Raw genomic sequence first — 25,233 nt, forward strand, 5'->3', positions numbered from 1 at the left:
CCCTGATAGCTTATTTAATAAAACAAAAAGTTTGTTGTGTCATCTCGCGCAATTTGCAGACAGACTGTAGACTGGGTGTAATAAGTCCGGCTGTGACATGAGCAACTTCAGAGCACAGATCATTCTGACCAATAGAGGCTTATGGGCTTATATATAACTGACCTGTTCCAGCACGGGTTTGCTCACTTGGATCATGTCTTTCTGCACACGCTCTCTGAGCTGCTCCACATACTGAGGGATGACCTCCGCTCTCCTCTCCAGCAGCTCAGTCCTTCGTCGATCCCTCAATCCATCCTCAGCCACTGGTTCAACATCCTCAACACGCTCAGACACCACCATACCTACCATACACATGCACTATGGTTATACATCATAGACACGTCAAACTCAAATCTGAAGAGTCAATGATAGCGATGTTAAGCCCCGCTCAGAGGTTTAGACAAATTCCTCATCTGAACCAAATTACACAGAAGCACAATTTAATTAAACCAGTGAGTTAATCAAACAGAGTAGTGCTAATGAAGCCCTAATGTGATTGCACTAGCTTCACAGTGCTACACAACACACAAATGGGGAAACACCTGGATCAAGTGCAAAGATACATATTAGCTGTGTTAAAAAACCTAGTGGGCTGCCTACCTAGACAGCATTTTAAGGCAATCACAGGCACTCTGCTGATGTGATGGATGTTCAAAAAGATAGATACCTTCTTTTGGCCCAATTCTAAGGCAGCACAGCATGCATAAGGCAATCTCATAATACATTATGGCAGGCTCAGTGAAAGCATTTATCCAAGATGGCAGAAGCAGCATGATGCTGGATATAAATATAATTTATTCAATACCAAAAATAATTGATACGAATAGTTAAATTCAGTCCAAATAAAAATTTACTTTAATATAGTCCAATATTTGTGTTTGTTGTATATTATTACTCTTAGCATATTATTACAACTTGCTAACATTCAACTCTTATGAAATCAACTGCTCTAAAGGAGGAGCTCTATTTTTTGTTTAAATACTATTTGGAGTGTTCCAAATTCAGAAGTAGACAGCAAGGCGGCTATCAAGGTTTTGGAACAGAGAACCTCAAAAGTTGGTCACACTGAGTTAGGGGCCCTATTCTAACAATCTAAACGCATGTTCTAAAGCGCATGGCGCGAGTGAACTTAGTCCGAATCCACTTCCGAATCCAGTTTTGCTTGTTTAACGACAGGGAAAATGGTTGGCATACCCGGCGCATGGTCTAAAAGGGTTGTCTCTATTCTCTTAAAGAGTAGTCGGTGTGTTGTGGGTGTAACATGCAATAAACCACTCAGAGTCTCATCTCCCATTCCCTTTAAAAGTCAGTTACGCTCGCGCCAGGGCATATTAGCTATTTACAATGCTTCTCTAGTGTTAATTTTTTCCACTTGCAAACATGGAAATGGATCTGCTCATGCGCGAGGTTAAAGCGTGCGAGAAAACCATCTACAGGACAAAGTGTACACATGTTGTGGACCTGCCTATAGGCACACATTACTAACACGCTCTATAAATAACAAAAAAAAAATATTGCGCCATTGACTTTAGATCAGGTTTCAGTTGGTCAATGTGAATGTTCACTGTCTATTTCTGTCTATTTCAGTTGCCTCAAAATAGCAACACGCCAACAATGTGCCTGAACACACCTCGTTTTCAGACCAGCAAGCCCATGGGCACACAAATGGGTGCAAATGCATCTGTTTTTTAAACAACGTCGAGCAGGACGTGAAAATGATAACTGTGTTGGGCTGAAACTAGCAAAAAACACTTGCGTCACACCTGGTGCTGCATTGCGTCGGGTGTATGATAGGGCTCATGATGTTTTGTCTGCCACTGGAAAGAATATTTGAAGTGCCAAATGGGTTCCCTCAGAGTTTTACTCATTGCATACTGGACTGTGCCCATTCTGCTAATGATGCTTCAAACCCCTTTAAGTGTTAGAAGTGTGGAGATATTTAGAGAATTAGCAGACTTTGGACTACAGGAGGTGGCGGTGAAGAAGGCTTGCAGGCAAATGTCTCAAGTCTATTGTGACTGTGTTAAAGCTTCATGGATGTATGGATGCAACCCATGATCGTCCTCCTCCTTCTACTGTTTGTGTGTTAATCCTGTATCCTCTTTCCTTCTGTTTCTTTGAAGGATTTTATGAGCATTCTAAGACAAAAGTGAAGAGGCTAATCTAGATACTCCAGCTAAATCCACAACAATCCAGTTGAGTGTTAGACAGCTAACACCGTATTCGTGTGTACCATGAGGCCTAAACCCAATGACGGTCTGGCAAACCAATTACAACTGCTGTGCGGTACCTCAACCGATCCACTGAGAGCATTTTACACCAAGACAAAAGCAGCATAAGCCTGACACTCTTCTTGGGAGAGAGTCTTAATCCGACCCTCTGCTAATGGGACAAACACTGGAGTCACACACAACAATGGCTCTCGCACAGGAAGTTGAGCTTAGTGCCTACCTGAGAGCTCAATGCTTTTTGGGGGAATTACAACAAAAGCATCCTGCTGGGTAACAACATCCTACATGTAAAATCACAAACGTCTCATAATAAATTTAAATAGAAGAGAATCAATAAACCTGGCCGGTGTAATTTATTTACACAACATTCACATGATGTCTGTCTACACAGAACAGAGCCTTGATATAAGTTCAGCCCAGTAAAAAATTATACTGCTCAGTGGAGGCTCTTTCAAAGTTCATATGATTTATATTTCATTTAAGCATATACTTTGTTTCAGAGGTGTCTCCTAAAATGCCTAATGATAAGAAAAAATCTCTTAGAAGAGAGATTTTTGAGACTAGTTTCTCAAGAGCAAAGTTTCTATTATGATCCCATTGATGGCTGGGAGAAACAATTGAGATATTTAAGACATTGTGTTTTTTCTTTCCAAAAATTCCAAAAATCTTTACCTGGTAAATCTATGACAGTGGAGGCGTCTTCTTCCTGAAACATTTCGGAAAGTTTCTCATAAAGGTTCCTCTCATCTTCATTCATAAACTCTGAGAAGAAAAATCATATTTGAATAAAATTTCAGCTGACGGATGGTACATTTTATTGCTGTGCTCTCAAACACCTCTCACTGACTGATTTCGCATGGATTGCAAAGTCCAAATGTAACACAAAGGAACATATGGCATGAATTTCCAACAACTGACACTAATTCCTGACCTTCATTTACATTAAATGATTATAGCTCAGAGCTAATAATAACGTGCTAGTAAGTCCAATGTAAGTCGTTCGACAGCAATGAAATTTATGCAAAATATCATTTGAAGGTGTCCCCACCTCTGGAGTGTCATTATCAAAGGTTTGTAGGTTTGTGAGGATTGTGGAATATTACAGGATGGCGATGTCCAACAGATATATTCAAAATGGCTTTTCTGTTAATAGCCATGTTTCATTATAACATGCATATGACTTTGCTCCCCAGAGCACGCTTTTAATAGACGCGCTGAGGTGCACATAGCGATATTGGAAGGAACCCCCTTCATTTAAAGGAAGTTAAGGAAAGCATGGGGATCGGAAATGGAACTGACCAATGACAGGTGACCTTCGGCAATGACAGTCACAGAACCGCTCAATCTTGTGGCCCATTGGTAAAAGTATTTACATAGACCGGCCCGCCCAACACTCTGACAGGCTGTGAGTGATCTCGCTCACCCCGTTTTAATGAACTGAGACGGCCTATTACGAAAAAAAAAATGGCATACTTAATTCCAGCTCATCTCTGCCTCCAACCCAGGTCATCCTGCACCGCCTTGGGTCACCCTCCACCGCCGACGAGGGGTCAAAGTAATTTTGGGCACCTTCATTTCCTGTGGAAAGTCCAGGCGGGCAAAAGAGAGAAAAGAGAAAGTGAGGGGGGCTTATGGTTGGTGGGCTGGGTGAAGTTAGTGATTATTAGAAGCACATGATGTGAAAATGTTAATTTTGAAAGTCCACACCGCTCTCGCCGGCTGGCACAGGCTACCTGATAAGGCTCGGTCACGTTTCCCTGAGCTGCGCTCAAGAGGGCCTGACGCTGCTCAGGGGCCTAATTAGCATGCTAGGAAAGGTCAGAGCAGGCAATCTTTTAAACACAACCTGCCATATGTTACCTGTGTTCAAAAGAACTAATAAGAAATGTGTATAAGTAAAGCCCTGAATTTCAAAGACAATACCCTAACACTGCTCCGGGGTCACCGGTCAGAGAAAGAGGGAGAGAAAGTGAGAGAAGGGGCGACAAAGCAAACGCTGTATCCCATTGACTTCTTATTAGCAATTGCTGACCTTTGGGCATCAAAGCGTCTTACCAGTTTTATAGAAATCCAGCAGCTAGAGGGTTATTCCTGTTAAACAGTTACTGCTCTCTGCTCTTCACTACTCAACACCTACATATCTCAAACACAAGTTTGGCATATTGAAATTGGCTCGAAAAGCTGTGAAAAATGTATCCGAGCAAACTCAACTATAAAAGAGCTGATATGCTTAGAATTTCAGTTATACCACAAATTAGCAGAACTGATGGTGGCTAACTAAAAAGCGACCTGAAATAATTATTTTTCAATGAGAGCTGTCAAGTATTTCAAGTCAGGAATAAAATCAGTAATATATTTGACTTAAAAAAATGGAATAAATTAAAAAATAAATACATTTGGAAATCATGCTAAACCTGTATTTTACAGTCTGATCCTGCCAATGAACATTGTTACTACCTTCAACCAAAAAGACAACGGGATCTTTAAACCCCAAACTGGGACATTTTACTCCTTCTACAGCCATAGTGAGAGTTGCAATTTCTCTAATCAATTTATCTAAAAGTATATCCTCCTACTCATACTGTCTCAGTTTCTGGCGTCATGAGCAAAAGCGACCTTTGGCAATGCAACAAAGTTGTGTTGACTTCATGCAAATGAGCAGCGATGTGGGGCTGCATCTACCAATGGGAGTGCACACAATGATCCCCCGCCTGATACAGATTGACCTCAAGCGATTTAAACGTTGTCAGTGTAAACGCCCCATTTGATTGACATTCACCCATCAAATAAATTAAAGTGACTTGAGTCTTGAAGTAAAGCACTTTCCACGGTAAACACAGTTTGGCTTCAATATCTGTTTTTGTTGGAAGGGGCTGAACATTCATATTTGCATAACGTTGGCGGTCTTTGAAATTATGTCTTTGAATTATAGCTATCTTTGATTTAACTACATGACCTGGCCATCTTCCAGTGTTTCTCATTTTTAATCAAACTCTCCTCTTTTCTTCATGCACACTATCAATAATACAGAGCTGCAATGCAGTTTGATGCTGCTAGAATAACACTGATCTGTTAGGGAGACTGCTTATAGATTTAGGGTGGGGAAATCAGGCCATTTTCGTACATGTAAGTAAATACATTCTCAACTACATGCTGACAGAATTTACAAAAACAGCCAAAAGACAGCTTCTCTTAGGACAAAAAAATCTGTCCTTTCTTTCTTTTCTTTTTTTCTTTTGCAGTGTGAAATGAACGTTGATGTAGTATTTATCAAAGGAATTGAACACAGCGGTTTTACTTTAGAAATTATGCATAGGCAAAAGCTAAGGTTTGATCTCAGCTTGAATTTGATAATCATTTGAATTATTTACATGCAGGAATATGCCTGCCAGCTAAAACACCCTATGCTCATTCCAGTGCTCTGTGAGCTTTCACAACACACACAAAGACGGGAGCCGTCTGAAATTTAAACTCCAGTCCAACTTTCTCTTCTTCTGTTTTTTTGTTTATTTACTTGCTCCGTTGCCTATTTTGTGGTTTCAGTTGTACGTATTCTATATTAAATCTCTGTTATTAGTGATATAACAAATAGTAAATGAGAAAAAACTAAGAAAAAGTTATCTCATTGTAAGTAACTCTCATGTTGAAGTACAGAAACTGCAATAACCACAAATATCTGTTTTTTTTTAAAATAATTATTATTAATGTATCAGTGGTGTGCAGTGCTGTTTCAAAATGAGGAGGCAAAGTCAACACAGTTTTATTTCGAGTCCCCCTGTGGTGGAAATCAAGTTTTAATGTTGTGTATATATCAATGTGGTGTTTTTAATGTGCTTTAAGACAAACTATGTGCAAATTAAGTCAACATCATTGTTGAGTATTTTCTCCTTGTTTCCGACGTCACAAACTACCTTGTAACCAATCACGCCAATGTGCTTATCCAGGTATATTTTTTTGCTGATAAGAAAAATCGGGTAGATTTTGCAATATAGCGGGTGTATGATGTATAGTACGATGTTATAATGAGCTATATGCCTTTCTCCACTGATGTTCTGAGTTGTTCAACATTTGTGCATTTGCATTTGAATCTGTGAGCTGACGTGAGAGGAGGCGGGGCTAATTAGCATATTCATGAATACGCATGCAGGCAAAAAAAAAAAAACGTTTAAATATTAAAGATCATAAGTTTTAAGGGATACAATTATTGACAATAGGGGGACTTTAACATTATGTATTCCAAAATAATAACCGGAAACCAGTCAGTATCTGGTGTGACCACCATTTGCCTCAAACAGTGCAACACATCTCCTTCGCATAGAGTTGATCAGGTTGTTGATTGTGGCCTGTGGAATTTTGGTCTACTCCTCTTCAATGGCTGTGAGAAGTTGCTGGATATTGGCAGGACCTGGAACACGCTGTCGTATACGCTGATCCAGAGCATCCGAAACAAGACTTTTTCTATGTACACAAAAGGCCTATTTCTCTCAAATATTGTTCACAAATCTGTCTAAATCTGTGTTAATGAGCACTTCACCTTTGTAAAGATAATCCATCCACCTCACAGGTGTGGCATATCAAGATGCTGATTAGACAGCATGATTATTGCACAGGTGTCCCTTAGGCTGGCCACAATAAAAGGCCACTCTAAAATAGTTTAGTTTAGTTTAAAACTAACTTTAGCTGGAAAAAACATTTTTCAAGAACCACTATAAAACTAAACCAATCTCTGTTACCTTAAATTATATGTGTATCTCTGTAAAGCTGCTTTGAAACAATCTACATTGTTAAAAGCTCTATATGTCACGTTTGATCAATTCACTTTCTCTCTCTCGTCTTGTGTGCCGTGTGTGTGTGTGTTTAGTGTGGGCGTGGTCACTGATCACTTCTGATCAGCAGCGCCAGCTGGTTTCACTTTGTATGTGGCTTTATATGTTCAGTAACTGGTGTCTCATGTTGTCAGATCATTGTTGTCTCCGGTGTGTTCCTGTTCTTCGTGTCGTTGCTGAGTGCACACGCACTCGTTGCACACGCAGTCACGGATACTCACCACGGGATCACCGAGCACCTTCACCGAGGACATCACCAGCACTGCACCACCTGCTCACCTGGGTCCCTGCGCCACTGTTCCATCTGTGTTGTGCCGTCTCGACCCCAGTGTGTCTGTTCTGACCGTTCTGCTATCTGTTCTTCAATAAAGCGTTTATTGCAATTGCATCCGGTGTCGTTCCAGTATGTCATACTATATAAATGAGGATGACTTGACTTGACTTGACTTATTCCTTTTTTGTCCACAAGAGGAAATTTGTCTTTGGCTTCACTATCCACCACACACAAGGACACCAACACAACATAAAAATATATATTAAAAAAAATTAAAACAATACCATTCCTGTGTACCTATGCAAAGCCTACATATCCACCTCTACTCATATTCATATCTTTTTAGCATTTAAAATTCGAATGGCAGTTGGCACAAATGACATCTGGTGCACATTTTTACTCACCCTAGGTTGTCTAAACCGTCTCCTTGATGGTAACAACTGAAATTTAGAATGCAAGGGATGAGAAGAATCCTCTATAATAACCCATGCTTTTTGTTTAACTTTTAATAAAAATATCTCAATCAGTTGTCTTTGTGTCTTACCTACAATTGCGTTAGCTACGTTAACCACCCTAGACAATTTCTGCTTTGATTTAACAGTAAGAAATCCATACCACATAGTCATATTAAAAGACACAATACTCTAAAATATTTTTGCTTACGCCAAAGTGTTTGAGCCTCCGAATAAGAGGCAATCTCTGCATTGCCTTTTTAAAAACATAATCCACATTTCCAGCAAAACTCAAGTTACTATCTAGGAATGTTACCAAGTATTTAAAACTGTTGACTATTTCTGCCTGGTATCCATTGAGTATCAAGGGCTGCAGTTCCCTTTCGAGGGAACTTGAACTGCGTCAACTACGACACTTTGGGGAACGCCCTTAGAGTAACGCATCTGAAGTATGAATGAAACTAATCCAATCCTGATTGGTGTTGCGTCATGACGTAACGTGACGGCATACATGGAAGCTACAAAGGGCGAGTTAGCTTTTTGCTCTTCAGCAAGCACTCTGTGTCAAACTGTCTGTCCTATTTGGTGTTGTTTGTCCCACAAGAATTGTCCTAAATAAAGGTCTGCAATGTAATATAGAATCTAGTGGCTCGCATCTCGCGTTTGCCGAGGCAGCACGTAGATTACGGGTCTACTCTGAAATAAAGATTCTGTGACTGGGATCCGCGTTGTCGAGGCAGCACATAGATTAAAGGTCTGCATTGCAATACAGAATCTATAGTGGCTCGGATCTCGTGTTTGCCGAGGCAGCGCGTAGATTACGGGTCTACTCTGCAATAAAGATTCTGTGACTGAGATCTCGCGTTGTCAAGGCAGCGGGTAAATTAAAGGTCTGCATTGCAATACAGATAGTGGCTCGGATCTCGCGTTTGCCGAGGCAGCGCGTAGATTATGGGTCTACTCTGCAATAAAGATTCTGTGACTGGGATCTTGCGTTGTCGAGGCAGCGCGTAGATTAAAGGTCTGAATTACAATATAGAATCTATAGGTGCTCGGATTTCGCGTTTGCCGAGGAAGCACGTAGATTACGGGTCTACTCTGCAATAAAGATTCTGTGTGGGTGTGAGGCATGCACAGTCAGCTCCTGAGGGTGCTGGCTGTGTTCATTGAGAAATATCTCGACCCGCACAGCGGTGCGATTGTGGGTGTTTCAGCCCATTGATTTTCTTCTCGAGAGATGACAGCCAAATATATTGTGAATGACTCGAATCTCGCGTTTGCCGAGGCAGTGTGTAGATTACGGGTCTGCAATAAAAGGGACACAGGCAATAATAATAATACTGTTTGGGTGTGAGGCATTCACAGTCAGCTGCTGAGGGTGCTGGCAGCTGTTCATTGAGAAATATCTCGACGCGTATATCCGTGCGCTGTCAGATGTTTTAGCCTTGCACCTGTTGACTTTCTTCTTGAGGGATGAAAGCCAAATATATTGTAACGACTCGAATCTTGCCTTTGCCGAGGCAGCGTGTAGATTACGAGACCGTATAACTCATATTAAAACAGTATTGTCTGGAAATAATGAAATAATATCTGACTTTAAGAAGTTAGATATTTTAATTCAACCTACCATTCAGACCGTGTTTCACTTATCCAGTGTTTATGGCTGCATTTAATTCTGAGGAATTAAAATGATGAGCAGCGAACGCACGCTGCTCTGTCTGCCCCACAGGCTTGCGGCCATGCAGTGTTCCTTCTGCACATCGAAAATCGTTTTCGATTTTTCCCTGCCGGTCCTCCGATTTAGGGTATCAAAAACGAGATGAAAATAGCAGGGCTATACCCTCATGGAGGGACGAGCAAGAATTGCTCCTGCGCGGAGCCCTCAGGAAATCAATGTTTGTATCTAGCGTCAAGTGCGCTTCAGGACACGTTGGTTTTCAGTGAATGTGCAGTGGTGGTTGAAAACCAAGGGGTTTCCCCAAGTGGGAACCCATTCCGCATGATCAGATACCTTCGTTCCCTATCTATGTGGAAAAAAGCTTGGTTTCTGTCCCAAGGCTTCGTGCTGGGAGCGTCATGTCGCCGGAAAGCTGCTTCGGCATACGCCTCCCTCACGGGCTGGGGCGCAGTCATGGATTGCAGGGCTCTAAGGAGCTTCCTCCCAGACCTCAGGGGTACACCATGCAGACAATGTGTTGGTGGTTTCCTTCTTGATTCATCAGGGGGTTCTGAGATTGCGCCCTCTATCTAGATTGGCGCATCAGATCCTCCCATGTTCTCAGGGGAAGCTGTTATCACGTCCCAGGGAACAGAATCACAGAGCAGACATCCTGTCGAGGCAGGGGCTGAGGCCCGGGGAATGAATGCTTCACACCAAGGTGGTGAAGTCAATGTATGAGAGGTTCGACCCAGTAGAAGTGGATTTGTTCGCGTCTCGAGGGACGTCCCACTGTCCACTGTGGTTTTCTCTCACCTGGCTACACATGTACGCTTTTCCCCGATCGCTCTGCTCCCAGGAGTTCTGGAGAGGGTCCGTCGAGATGGGATCAGTCTACTTCTAGTTGCCCTGTATTGGCCGGCCCGGGTATGGTTTTCAAACATCATAGCACTCCTGGCTGGCCAGCCTTGACAGATCCCACTGAGGCCTAAATTGGAATGTGTTTCCACTTGGTCTAGAGAGTGTGAGGTGGACCCATTTAACTGCCTGGTTGGCTTCAGTGCTGGAGCTCCTCGAAGATCGCCTCTCGGCTGGTCTTACCCTGTCCACACTCAAGGTGTACGTGGCTGCCATTGCGGCTTTACACACTCCTCTGGGGGATAGGCCTCTGGAGAGACATCAGCTGGTCGTACATTTCCTCTGTGGGGCTCGGAGGATGAGACCTGGGCTGGTACCAGAGTTCCCACATGGGACCTGGCAGTGGTTCTCGAAGGGCTGGTCGAACCCTTTCGAACCTCTAGAGTCGGCTGAGGCAAGAACCTTTCCCTCAAGGTAGCTTTTTTATAAGCCATTACTTCTCTGAGGAGAGTAGGAGACCTTCAGACATTCTCTATATCTCATGGGTGCCTGAAGTTTGCTCCAGGCAACATTAAGGCTATCTTGCATCCCAGGCCGGGCTATGTGCCTAAAGTGCCATCTAATGTGGCACGGCCTACGGTTCTGCAGGCTTTCATCCTCCACCTCACGTGAGGGCGGATGAAGAAAGACTTAATTTGCTCTGCCCTGTCAGAGCTCTCAATATATATGTCCAGAGGTCTTCTTCATGGCCGAAGCCAGACCAGTTGCTGGTGTGCTTCGGAACGCCCAAGAAGGGACTTCTCGCATCCAAACAGACCATCAGTAACTGGGTCGTTCTATCACTATGACCTATAAGGTGCGCAGCTTGCCTTCACCTTTGGCCGTGAGGGCTCATTCAACCAGAGGCATGGTGTCCTCTAGAGCCCTCCTTTCAGGGTCCCGGATCCAAGAAGTGTGCGATGCAGCAGGATGAGCCACCCCTCATATTTTTATCAGATTCTATAGCCTGGACATTTCTTCTACGCCAGGCACTCTAGTGCTCTCGTCCTAAGTGTGCCTGTACGCAGCTTCACACTGGGACAGGCAGGGCTCTTTGTGGCATAGTTGGTACTCGTTCCCCAAAGTGTCGTAGTCGACACAGTTCGAGTTCCCTCGAAAGGGAATGTCTCGGGTTACGACTGTGTCCCTCCGCCACGCCTTCCCCTGCCTGGGAGCGACTTGCTTCATCGCAGAAGCTAACTCTGTTGTGTGCCGGCGTCCCTTTGTAGCTTCCGTGTATGCTGTCACATGTTACGTCAAGACGCAACACCAATCAGGATTTGATTAGTGTCATTCCTACTTCAGATGTGTTATGCTAATGGCGTTCCCCAAAGTTTCGTAGTCGACGCAGTGTCTCGTTCCCTTCTCAGGGAACAAGGGTTACAGTCGTAACCCGAGATATTTTTCAGAGATTTCACATTTGTTTCACTAATCACTAATTATTTAGTGTTATGCAAATTTATCTCAAGTGCACTAAATTTGCACCATTTTTGCATGGAATTTATATAATTATGATACAATTTATTTATTTCGGTTACACCTTTGTACAAAAGGCCGACAAGTGCCAAATCATCAGCGTATTAAAGTAAAATAAAATACGTGTCGTTAATTTTAAATTCATTTATGTACAATGAGAATAACAGAGGATATAATATAGTTCCCTGTGGTACTCCTGTGTTTAAAACAATTGTTTTTAAAACTTTTAAACTTAACAAGAACTCTTTGTGGACGATTTAAAAGAAAGTCCACCAGATGAGGCCACCATTCACCCCTAAATCAAGTAATCTCTGTAAAAGAACATCTATCTTAATTGAATTAAACGCTGAACTAGAATCTATAAATACAATTCTAGCTTAATTTGTGGTCTGTTGAATATGTTCGGACACTAATTGCATAGGGTTAAAGTGGCGTCATCAGTGCCCCTAGCTCTCTTATAAGCAAACTGCAGGGGTCTTGTCAGGAGTCTAGTTTTATTCCTCTGCTTGTTTCTCTCTCTCTCTCTTACGTGTGCTCTCGCACAGCTGAACCCATTCTCAATCAGCGTTTACTCCTGCTCTTCTCACACCTGTTTCCCATTGCCCTGATTTTCTGGCTATTTAGACCTCATGTTCTCTTTCCCTCTTGTCGGTTTATTGTTTGTTCATGTCTGTTACTGACGCTTGAGTATTGCTACTGTTTCCTGTCCTGTGTGTACGCATATGTCAGATGAGTTTCTGCCCCGGCTATCCTGTGTCAAGTCTGATTCTCTGTGCTGCGGTAACTGCCTGGTGGACTCTGCGCTTGCCTATTCCTGTGAGTTCTCCCTGACTGCTTACCTGCATCCATCATCCTGCCTGGTTTATGTCTGGAGATTGTTTACCTGTTCTGTGTTCATCAAGACTACCTGTGATCGGCAGACAGCCTTTGTTGCATTTATCTTCTTTCTTTTCAATAAATCATTAACCTGCTTTCGCGTTTGGGTCTATTTCGAACTGTTACAGAATAAACCGACCATGACGGACCCAGCGAACGATATTACCATCCGCTCAGCCGTTGAACTGCAGGGAGCATTGCTGGGTAGACATTCCGATGAATTAGCCGCCGCCAAGCACGCCGTGGATTCACTCGTTGCCCAGGTGTCGGATCTTACTGGTCAGCTTCATCACCTGCGTCAAGACCAGTTCTCTTCTGGGTCGCGACACACCTCCGAGCCTCGTATTAACAATCCTCCCTGCTACTCTGGTGAGCCTACTGAGTGCCGTGCATTTCTCACCCAGTGTGAAGTGATATTCTCTCTTCAACCTGTCACGTATGCCTCCGACCGCGCCAAGGTTGCATATGTGGTTTCCCTTCTCACTCGTCGAGCCCGGGAATGGGGAACGGCTGACTGGGAGGCTGGAGCTGATTGCTGCGACCAGTTTAATTCATTCAAAGAGGAGATGTTGAAGGTTTTCGACCGTTCTGTCTTCGGGCGCGAGGCCTCTCGTCAGTTGGCTGCGCTTCGTCAAGGAAGACGCTCCGCATCTGATTATGCCATTGAATTTAAGACTTTATCTGCTACCTGCGAATGGAATGAAGCTGCGCTCACGGCACGCTTTCTGGAGGGCTTGAATGATGAGCTTAAGGACGATATTTTTGCTTGAGAATTTCCCTCCAGTCTGGATGAGCTGGTTGAATTAGCCATCCGTTTAGACAACCGTTTCGACCTTCGCCGACGTGCTCGTTCTGACGTCACAGGATTCCGGGGAGCCCCACTCACTCAGACTGTGTCACCTGAACCTCACCCTGAATCTGAGCCAATGCAGCTAGGGAGAATACACCTCTCCTCTGCTGAACGCCAGCGCCGTATTCGAGAGAGGTTGTGCCTTTACTGTAATGGCAAGGGTCACTTTGCTGCCACATGTTCGGTAAAAGAGAGAGCTCGCCAGTAGTTAGGGGAATATTGGCGAGCGCTACCCCATTATCCCCATCCTTCAGTTCCCGCTCCATGATTTCAGCCATCCTTCGCTGGGGTACCAGTTATGTTGTCTGCTCTGCTCTTATTGACTCCGGGGCGGAGGGAAATTTTGTTGATGAGAGGTGGGCTATTGAACATGGTTTGCCCCTTCATGAATTAAAGGATACACCCACAGCCCTCGTCCTGGATGGTTGCGTTCTTTCCAATATTCACCTGGCTACTGCCCTGGTGATTCTCACCACGTCTGGCAACCACCAAGAAAAGATTTCTTTTTTTGTTTTTCAGTCCCCTATGGCCCCCATTGTCCTAGGACATCCATGGTTAACTAAGCACAATCCACATGTTAACTGGTCTGATAGTTCTATTGTTTCTTGGAGCTTGTCTTGTCACACCAATTGTCTTGTCTCTGCTGTTCCCTCTGTTTCTTCTTTGTCTGTTTTTCAGGAGGAGTCTATTGATGTATCTGGGGTTCCAGAGGAGTATCTCGATCTGCGAGCGGTGTTCACTCGATCCCGGGCCGCTTCTCTCCCTCCCCATCGCCCTTATGATTGTAGTATCGACCTCCTCCCTGGCACCACTCCTCCCCGCGGGCGTTTGTATTCTTTATCCGCTCCTGAACGTGAGGCGCTCGAGAAGTACCTTGATACTTCACTTATGGCCGGTACCATCGTCCCTTCCTCCTCCCCTGCCGGTGCGGGATTTTTCTTCGTGACAAAGAAAGACGGCTCTTTGCGCCCCTGCATCGATTATCGTGGGCTGAATGACATCACCATTAAGAACCGGTATCCTTTACCATTGATGTCAACAGCCTTTGAGATCCTGCAGGGGGCAAAGATTTTCACGAAGTTAGATCTTCGCAACGCGTACCACTTAGTGCGCATCAAGGAGGGGGATGAGTGGAAGACGGCGTTTAATACTCCGTTGGGGCACTTTGAATATCGGGTTTTACCGTTCGGGCTGGTAAACGCCCCAGCCGTTTTTCAAGCGCTCGTAAACGATGTATTAAGAGACATGCTCAACATTTTCGTCTTCGTGTACCTGGATGATATTCTCATTTTCTCCCCATCTCTCCAGGTACACACCCAACATGTGCGTCGCGTATTACAGCGGTTATTAGAGAATCGCCTCTATGTTAAGGCCGAGAAATGCGCGTTTCACCTCCAGTCAGTTACTTTCCTTGGTTCGGTCGTGTCTGCGGAGGGCATAAGCATGGACCCCTCCAAGGTTCAGGCGGTCACTGACTGGCCTGTTCCTGAGTCCCGCTCGGCGCTTCAGCGGTTTTTGGGGTTTGCAAACTTTTATCGCCGTTTTATTAGAAATTTCAGTCAGGTTGCCGCCCCTTTGACTGCGCTCACATCCGCAAAGTGTCGTTTTGTCTGGTCCGAGGCTGCCCAATGTGCTTTTGAGCGTCTTAAATGTTTGTTCACATCCGCTCCCATTCTGATTTCGCCTGATCCTAAGAATCAGTTTATCGTTGAGGTGGACGCGTCTGACGTCGGGGTGGGAGCGGTTCTCTCGCAGCGCTCTGCTCTTGATCAGAAGGTTCACCCATGCGCATTTTACTCGCATCGACTCTCGTCTGCCGAATGTAATTATGATGTGGGTAACCGGGAGCTTCTAGCTATTCGACTGGCCCTGGAGGAGTGGCGCCATTGGTTGGAGGGATCCTCCTGTCCGTTTATAGTCTGGACTGATCACCGTAATCTTGAGTATATCCGCTCCGCCAAGAGGCTTAACTCTAGACAGGCTCGCTGGGCTCTTTTTTTTGGGCGTTTCAATTTCAGTATCTCTTACCGTCCCGGGTCAAAGAACATTAAGCCTGACGCTCTTTCTCGCCAGTTCTCCTCCTCTGAGGGCCGTCCCACCACCGAGACCATCCTACCTGAGGGATGTGTGGTTGGGTCCGTCACCTGGGGGGTGGAACAGCTGGTGCGAAAGGCTCTTTCTCACACTGTCGTTCCCCGTGGGTGTCCTGAGGGGAAGCTATTTGTCACCAAGTACGCTCGTCCGGCCGTCCTTCGTTGGGGTCATTCATCTAAACTGGTCGCTCATCCGGGGGTGGGTCGTACTTTGGCAGCTGTCCGCCAGCGATTCTGGTGGCCTGCCATGGAACGGGAGGTACGCCGATTTGTTGCGTCATGTTCTGTCTGTGCCCAGCAGAAGTCCAGTAATTCGCTCCCCGATGGTCTGCTTCGCCCTCTCTCTATTCCCTCCCGGCCTTGGTCCCATATTGCCCTGGACTTCGTTACGGAGGAGGAGGAGAGAAGCTGGGTACCGGGAAGGGATGTGCTGGACCGCTCGCTTATCGACGATTTCCTCCGCTCCCGTCAGTCCTCCTCGGGGGCGCCCGTTAGGGAGGGGGTACTGTCAGGAGTCTAGTTTTATTCCTCTGCTTGTTTCTCTCTCTCTCTCTTACGTGTGCTCTTGCACAGCTGAACCCATTCTCAATCAGCGTTTACTCCTGCTCTTCTCACACCTGTTTCCCCTTGCCCTGATTTTCTGGCTATTTAGACCTCATGTTCTCTTTCCCTCTTGTCGGTTTATTGTTTGTTCATGTCTGTTACTGACGCTTGAGTATTGCTACTGTTTCCTGTCCTGTGTGTACGCATATGTCAGATGAGCTTCTGCCCCGGCTATCCTGTGTCAAGTCTGATTCTCTGTGCTGCGGTAACTGCCTGGTGGACTCTGCGCTTGCCTATTCCTGTGAGTTCTCCCTGACTGCTTACCTGCATCCATCATCCTGCCTGGTTTCTGTCTGGAGATTGTTTACCTGTTCTGTGTTCATCAAGACTACCTGTGATCGGCAGACAGCCTTTGTTGCATTTATCTTCTTTCTTTTCAATAAATCATTAGCCTGCTTTCGCGTTTGGGTCTATTTCAAACTGTTACAGGTCTAAATATTTATTAACATCAGTCTTAGTTAACACTCTTTCTATACATTTATCAAAAATAGATGTAGGATGATATTTTCAGTATCGTAACAATATTTGATAATTTCCATGAACAATGAACCATCTTATTATTTAACAGGAGCTGGAACAGTTGTGTAAAAACACCAGTCAATTGAAAGGCACAATCCTTTAGCACTCTACCCTTTAATCCATCTGGACCAGGTGCTCTTTTTGGCTTAATACAAGCAAGACTAGCCGCAATTTCATAAGTATAAAAGGCTCATATGTAGGAATGTTAAGGCATATTCTATCACAATCAATATAACACGTTCCACCATCAAACCTACTAAAAAGACATTCAGATTTTCTGCAAAAGATACACCTTGTGAAGAATACACTGGTTTTCTTGTTTCTCTCCCCATCATAGTATTTAGACCCTCCCACCTGTTTTGCACTACTCATATATAAATGTTGGTTCTTTCTTAATTTGACTTCTAAATTCATTTCTTTTTTCTCTAAACAGTTCATTATCACCTTTTAAAAAAGCAGCTTTTTTCTCTTTGATGCAAGTTTTAAGATCTATTTGGATATATTCAAATTATAGCCATCTGCTATATTGCTGAAGCATTTGTCCAGGGTGCGCATAGATCGAGTGGGGCAATTCTGGATGAAGTGTAGGCAAATATCCCGATAAATCACAGGAGTTAATATCTCAGAGAATTAAAATTGGTTGGTCAGAGGAGCAAGTGTTATTAAAACTGTCCATTATTTTATTTGCGGCTTTCATATGTCCTGATATCCTGAAAATCTTCCTTCAACCAAGTCTCTGTGAAACACAACAAGTGACTTTACCTAAAGTCACTGTAATACTTGACTTTCACTGCCAATTCATCCATTTTATTCTTTAGGTAGTGTACATTAGAAAAGGTGATTACCGGTAAGGGAGGTTTAAGGCCTCTCCGTTTGAGCCTTTGACGTATCCCACCTCTCGATCCTTGTTTCTTCTTAAATGGGCATTTGCATTATTTTGCCCTGGGATTCTTAATCAATCCTTTACAATCCTCTGGTAAATTCACCTGTAGCCAGCAGGGACGAGACCGGGATAGAAGTAGTAAGAGTTCCTCCCCGGTGTAGACAAGGACGCCATTTATATACACTCCTGAGCCAGCCGCGATCAAAAATGTAGCCATACATGCCGCTATCCAAACCATAAAACAGCGAGGCTTCATGTTGAGTTAATAAAAATAACTATATATAAAAACTGAGCAAAATCAAAAACAATATAAAAACAAAACAAACAACAAACAAGTGAACCACTGGGTCAGCAGCAGAGCAGCGCCCCGGAAGATGTGCAGTTGTATCACACAGCATAATGCCACAGATGTCGCAAGTTTTGAGGAAGCGTGCAAACTGGCATGCTGACTACAGGAATGTCCAGCAGAGCTGTTGCCCGTGAATTGAATGTTCATTTCTCTACCATAAACCGTCTCCAAAGGCGTTTCAGAGAATTTGGCAGTACATCCAGCCGGCCTCACAACCGCAGACCACATTTAACCACACCAGCCTCCAAGATCGCCTGAGGCCAGCCACCCGGACAGCTGCTGCAACAATTAGTTTGCATAACCAAAAAAATTCTGCAAAAACTGTCAGAAACCGTCTCAGGGAAGCTCATCTGCATGCTCATCGTCCTCATCGAGGTCTCGACCTGACTGCAGTCCGTCGCCGTAACCGACTTGAGTGGGCAAATGCTGACAGAGATACCGTGACAACATCCTGAGGCCCATTGTTGTGGCATTCATCCATGACTATCACCTCAAGTTTGCAATATGATAATGCACGGCCCTATGTTGCAAGGATCTGTACACAATTCCTGGAAGCTGAAAACATCCCAGTTCATGCATGGTCAGCATACTCACCGGATATATCACCCATTGAGCATGTTTGGGATACCTGGATCGGCGTATACGACAGCGTGTTTCAGGTCCTGCCAATATCCAGCAACTTCGCACAGCCATTGAAGAAGAGTAGACCAAGATTCCACAGGCCACAATCAACAACCTGATCAACTCTATGCGAAGGGGGTTTGTGTTGCAATGTGTGAGGCAAATGATGGCAAATGGTGGTCACACCAGATTCTGACTGGTTTTCAGACCCCCCGGACCCCACCAATACAGTAAAACTGCACATTTTAGAGTGGCCTTTTTTTGTGGCCAGCCTAAGTCACACCTGTGCAATAATCATGCTGTCTAATCAGCATCTTGATATGCCACACCTGTGAGGTGGATGGATTATCTCAGCAAAGGAGAAGTGCTCACTAATACAGAGAGGCAGTCAGATTTGTAAACGATATTTGAGAGAAATAGGCCTTTTGTGTACATAGAAAAAGTATTAGATCTTTGAGTTCAGCTCTTTAAAAATGGGGGCAAAATACAAAAGTGTTTTGTTTATAATTTTGTTCAGTGTATTAGATATTGTCTAAAATTGCCTATCACATTAATCTGACATTGCTACCTTTTATCTAAATCGTTATCGCTAAAATTAGCTTACATTACTACATCGCGCTTGACGTTTGTGCTGGCTACTGTATACAGGTCACCAGGGCATCACACAGACTTTTATCTGAGTTAGTAGTGGCTGCAGATCAAGTCCTAATTGTTGGTGATTTTAATATACATGTAGATAACGAAAAAGGCGCATTGGGATTGGCATTTAGAGACATTCTGAACTATTTTGGAGTTAGACAACATGTGTCAGGAGGCACTCAATGTCATAATAATACTTTAGATCTAATATTGTCACATGGAATCAATCTTAATGGTGTTGAAATTCTGCAGCAGAGCGATAACATCTCAGATCATTATCTAGTCTTGTGTATACGCCATTTAGCCAAGGTTGCAAAGCCAACTCCATGTTACAAATATGTAAGAACTATCACTTATGCCAATAAAGATTGCTTTAATAATAATACAAAAACAAACCTCGGTATTTATTTGACACAGTGGCTAAATTAACAAGAAGTAAAGCTTATATTTCTGAAGTTTCCAAAGAGCATAGCAGTAATGACTTTATGAACTTCTTTACTTACAAGATTGATAATATTAGAGATAAAATTATAACTATGAAACTACTACAGTATCGCATCAGGCAGTGCATTGTGTCCATGAGGAAAAATTTCATTCATTCCTTGCAATAGGAGAGGAAGAATTGTCTAAACTCGTTAAATCATCCAAATCAACAACATGTATGTTAGACCATATATCGACTAAGCTACTGAAAGAAATGATTCCAGGTCACAGATCCTCTTCTTAATATAATTCATTAATTCTAGGATATGTACCGAAAACTTTTAAGCCGGCTATTATTAAACCTCTTATTAAAAAAACACAACTTGATCCTAGAGAATTAGTCAATTACAGTCCGATCTCAAATATACCCTTTTTGTCAAAGATACTAGAAAAAGCAGTATCCTCACAACTATGTTCCTTTTTAGAAAGAAATGGTATCTGCAAGGATTTCCAGTCAAGAATTAGCCGTATCATAGCACTGAGACTGCTCTCATTAGAGTTACATATGATTTGCTCGTATCATCCGATCTTGGTTGTATCTCTCTATTAATGTTAATCGATCTTAGTGCTGCATTTGATACCATTGACCACAACATTCTTTGAAATAGACTCAAAATTATGTTTTGATTTTTGAAAATGACCTTTCATGTAGTGTAACATAGCTCTAAGTGAATGAAAACATCCTGCAAAGTTTTAAATCTGAAAGTGTACTGTATATAAAGTTATTGTCTTTCAAAAGTAAGTCAATGAAAATAATCGTCTTTCAAATGAGTCAAAAGCCGCTTCGTTGTGATGTCAAGACGAAACATTAACATATTGTCCACCCACTTATTGCCCAGACACCAGGGAAAACTTGAAGCCCCTCAAACCAGCAGCTGATCCTGTGATCCTGTGGATTCTGGATAACATCATGTCCAGAAGACGCTGTGCTCTATAATGTGAATGTAAAGCCAGTTTTTTTACACTGCCCAAAGACGAGCATGTGAAGAATCAGTGGTTAAAATTCATCTTTATCACGATACCACAGCAGTATAATCCTAAACTTTTGCTGTGCTCTCTTTATTTTATTGACAACTGCTTTTTCAAATCTCGGAGTTCAATGCAGGATTCGCAAACCGCTTGCTCTTGAAAGATGGTGTACAAAATACTTAGTTTTAGGTTTTATATTATGCAGGTTTCCTGCTAACTGGTTAACTCACGTTATTACTGTCTAGCTGTAGGCCGCTATTACCTAAAACTGTGTCTATTACTGCAGATTGTCTGTCATCATCCTCACTACTTTGAGGAAAGATTAAGCATGGAGCAAGATTTGTTTTACCAAAGTTTATGTTACATCAGTCATTCACGCTAGAGCTCGGCTATTGATACAGTTTCCACATTCACTGCAATAAATTAGAAAAATACAAAGTAAATAAATAAGTACAAGTAAAATAATTGTTTTTTTGATGGACATGCACTTGTTAATGCTGATGGTGAGGAATTACAGTTGCAACATCTAATAATGTACCTCAAACTGAGTAGCGTAAGACTGAGAAACGTCCTGCTCGAGTCGTTGCAATGGAGGTTCGGGTTGAATGACTAGATCTTCCAATGTTTCATCATCGGACCCGCGCTCGGAACTGATATGGTAAAATTGACATCATCGTTTGTTACGGGTGTTTAGTTTACGGTGTAGGAAGCCTCAGGACACACAGAACAGACGTTGTTAGGGCAATGGCTGTTTTTGTTTTCGACACGTGCGCTGTACGCGGTAGACCAATCACCACAGACTGAGCTGTCTGGCCAATCAGGGCAGAATAGCTTGCAGAAAGTAGGGATTTAGAGAGATGGATTCATCTGACGAGTCGTTTGAGAATCATTGAAAATGTGGTGATGTGCAAATTATATTATGAGAAAATGAAGCAATTTTTGACCTTTGATGCATGTTAACCTGTTGTAGGAGACTCCAAAACAACATTAGGAAGTTATGCACGAAGATAGACGTTAGAACAAGCAGTGGAAGGGTTGAAGAGCATAAACAGCTGTGCTCTACCAGGCAAACTAAAACTCTTGTACTTTCAGTTTGGTCTACTGCCAAGGTTGCTGTGGCCACTGACTGTGTACGAGGTTTCTTTGACAACAGTGGATAAGCTGGAAGCGTTTATAAGTTCATACATCAGGAAATGGTTGGGAGTTCCATGCTGCCTTAGCAGAGTGGGACTTTATAGTAAAGGAGTATTGCAGCTGCCAGTCTCTGCTTTAACCGAGGAGTTTAAGTGTGCCAAGGTCAGACTGGAAATGACTTTAGCAGAGTCACGCGACAAATGTGTAAGGGTGGCAGCCCCTGTGGTAAAAACTGGTAGAAAGTGGTCAACAAAGAAATCTGTAGTAGAGGCAAAGGCTGACCTTCAAATTGGGGATATCGTGGGACAGGTAGAGCATGGAAGAGGGGGTTTTGGGTTCAGTTTAGCTCCTCCTAAATGGCACAAAGCAGGCCCAGCTCAAAGGAGGAAGCTGGTAGTCAACGAGGTGCGAAAGCAGGAGGAGAGGATGAGATGTATAAAGGCCATTTCCCAGGCCAAGCAGGGAGAGTGGATGAGATGGGAGAGTGTGGAACAAGGCAAAATGGGCCGGCAAGACCTTTGGTCAATGGAAGAGAGTAGGATCAGTTTCCTTATTAGGTCAACATATGATGTTCTCCCATCACCGCAGAACCTAAACCTCTGGGTAGGAGAGGATCCCTCTTGTCCTTTGTGTTCATCACCTGCCACATTAATGCACATTTTTACAGGATGTAAGGTGGCTCTTAGCCAAGGTCGGTTTACTTGGCGCCATGTCCAAGTATTGCGATGTTTGGCTTTAGCATTGGAAGGCAAGTGTAGTATGACCAATAAGTTGCCGCCTGTTCTAGCAAAACATTACACGCAGAAGACAATATTCCTCCGCCCAGGCGAGCAACCACAAAGAAAAGGTGCCAACACCAATTCTCGCCCAGGACAACTTGAAGCTGCTAGGGACTGGAAGATGCTGGCTGATCTTGATCAACGGCTTATTTTTCCACCTGAGATGGCCACCACTAACCTACGACCAGATATTGTTTTGTGGTCTGGATCAGCACGCATCGTTCAACTGATAGAGTTAACAGTGCCATGGGAGGATGCGGTAGATGAGGCATATGAGAGGAAATAAACTGCGGTATGCTCATCTGGTCACTGAAGCAGAACAGCGAGGATGGAGAGTCCAGGTTTATCCAGTGGAAGTGGGTTGTCGAGGTTTTGTGGCACACTCAACAACCCGGTTCCTCAGAGACGTCGGATTCAGTGGCCAAGAGTTGCATAGCACAGTAAAGAACTTATTTGAAGCAGCAGAAAGGAGCAGCAACTGGCTGTGGTTGAGACGGAAAGATTCTAGCTGGCTGTGTACAGGCCGCCATGCTACGGTTTCGTAGAATTCTTGAAAACTCGAAGAGTCTGTTGGTTTATTTGTACAGGTTGTATAGTATTTACAGTCATTACGTCCCTGTGATATTGCGTGAATGACGGGTGGTTGGGCAGATATTGTGTTTTGCGGTAGGTGGTATGCCATACGGAACCGTTGCCACTGAAACTGCATATTAACGCACCAGTGGGGCTCGACAGCTTTAGTCAAACGGGTTGGCGCATATGGTTGGGTTGCGGAGAGATTGTGAGATTGTGGTTAGGTCTCAGCAGCAGGAGGGATGTAGAGGTCAGTAAGCTGGACTGAGTTGAGTGGGGGACGGAGGGGGGTGACTCTGGGACGCCAGAGTCACTGTCGAGCCCTCTTGAGGTGTCGTGGACTAGTCGATGAAACACTGAGGACGGAAGGTGCCCACTTGAAGACCCTAGGGATGTCCCCTACTCAGCTCAATCCAGACGGTTGTCATGGGGGGACGGCACTGTGGTTGCAGCCGTTGTGTGTGCTGACACGTGTTAACACTAGACAGAAGGAGATTTACATCAGCATATAGAAAGAAGCATAAATTGATGGAGAAGCATAGGTTACTGTAAAGCTATGTCTTAGTTGATGCTTATCTTGGCGAAAGCCGAGTACAAATCAGCATGAAGTATTAACATCTACTCTCTTGTAATGGAAATCTAAAAATAGCATAATAGGGGTACTTTAAAACTCAATGGGCCCAGGGGAGGCATGAGAGACGCGGACTCTCGCTGTAACTTTACCTGCTGTTGTTGACCACAGTGGACAGTTGGACAGTGTTACTTACACACTTTTTAATGTCACATTTTGTAATATTTGCATTGTTTTATTTTTGGAATATCAATTATTTTCTCTTTTTTTTTGAGGAGACAATGCCTCCCTTGCCTCCTCTGAGAAAATGTGCCTGTAATGTATGTTAGGCTATCTTAACACTTACACCCAGTCTCCAAATATAAATTATAGCAATACATATATTTTCTTGATGTCTATTGCTTACATGCACTTACATTTTAACTTTTCATTCATACATATATTTTGAGCTGAACAAAAGACAAGCTCTCTTTCACTTTCACAAAATGTCCATTTGCTCTTTAATGATGATCAGTATTAAAGCTGAAGTGTGTAATTCTGCACCACTAGTGTCACCAAATGAAATCTAATGTTTTCAAGCACATTTCTCATCTCCATTCAGAAGACAATCTACCAATGGCTTACTTGATGTTGATGTTGAACAATAAACAAGGTTACAAGAAAGTATTTGAACAATTATACACTTTTAAACCAGACATCTGATTCATAACCTGCTATGACAGGAGAGCGCATGTTCCCGATCTAGGTCTAAACTGGATTATTTTAGATGATGAACAGCGCGTTTAAAACATGATATCATCTCATGCAGATCTAGCACGTACACTTTTTTTGGTCAAATCCGCTGCTGCAACATCTGTAGATGCACCTATGCTACACAGATACCTGTTGGGACAGGCTATAGTGGAATGTAAGGCCGTGCCTGTGTTACAGAGGGTGGGAGAGCGAGAAGTTTCACCTCGTGCCGTATCTGTGGCCTGATGTCGCCGAGCTACAAGCGTGCTATCGTTTACGCCACCTCTGATCTCACTCTCTTCCTCCGAGTCCTCCTGAAATGCAGGATTCACGGCGCCTTCCATCAAGCTTCTTTCTGCTGAGGACAGAAAGACAGAGCGCATATGAAAATAAAAAAGAGAAGGTCAGAGTGGCACATTATTCCACAGCACATTTAATCACAAACGAAAAATCCCTCCCTCTTAAAATGACACAGAAACACAATGAGGTTAAAATTAAACCCAAATCACGAAGAGGAAGGGTGTGTATAAAAGAGGGAAAGAGAGAAAGATGAAGAAGATGAAGGAGAAGAAGAAGAAGAAATGATTAAAATAATTACAAATTGCGCCCTGACAAGCAAGAGCAAAATTTAGCCCAGAGCCATTTGTCTGTAATTAGTTAATTAATCCTTACACAAATTATGAGCAATAACTCATCACGCGGGACTC

At 43.5% G+C, this 25,233-nt stretch overlaps 1 protein-coding gene across 1 annotated transcript in view; it reads right to left on the reverse strand.

Moving 5' to 3' along the window:
- ofcc1 (orofacial cleft 1 candidate 1) overlaps window positions 1–25,233 on the reverse strand; it is a 161,946-nt gene that overhangs the window by 120,539 nt on the left and 16,174 nt on the right. The window contains exons 4-7 of the mRNA XM_077244348.1: window positions 24,750–24,884; window positions 3,744–3,848; window positions 2,943–3,032; window positions 163–341 (exon numbers count right to left, since the gene is read on the reverse strand). Of these exons, the coding sequence (XP_077100463.1) occupies window positions 163–341; window positions 2,943–3,032; window positions 3,744–3,848; window positions 24,750–24,884 (509 nt within the window). The remainder of the gene's footprint in view (window positions 1–162; window positions 342–2,942; window positions 3,033–3,743; window positions 3,849–24,749; window positions 24,885–25,233) is intronic.

Source organism: Siphateles boraxobius, unplaced genomic scaffold (assembly GCF_051911475.1).
Source record: "Siphateles boraxobius isolate OS27281-9 unplaced genomic scaffold, OSU_SipBor_1 26, whole genome shotgun sequence".
In the NCBI taxonomy this organism is placed as follows: domain Eukaryota; kingdom Metazoa; phylum Chordata; class Actinopteri; order Cypriniformes; family Leuciscidae; genus Siphateles; species Siphateles boraxobius.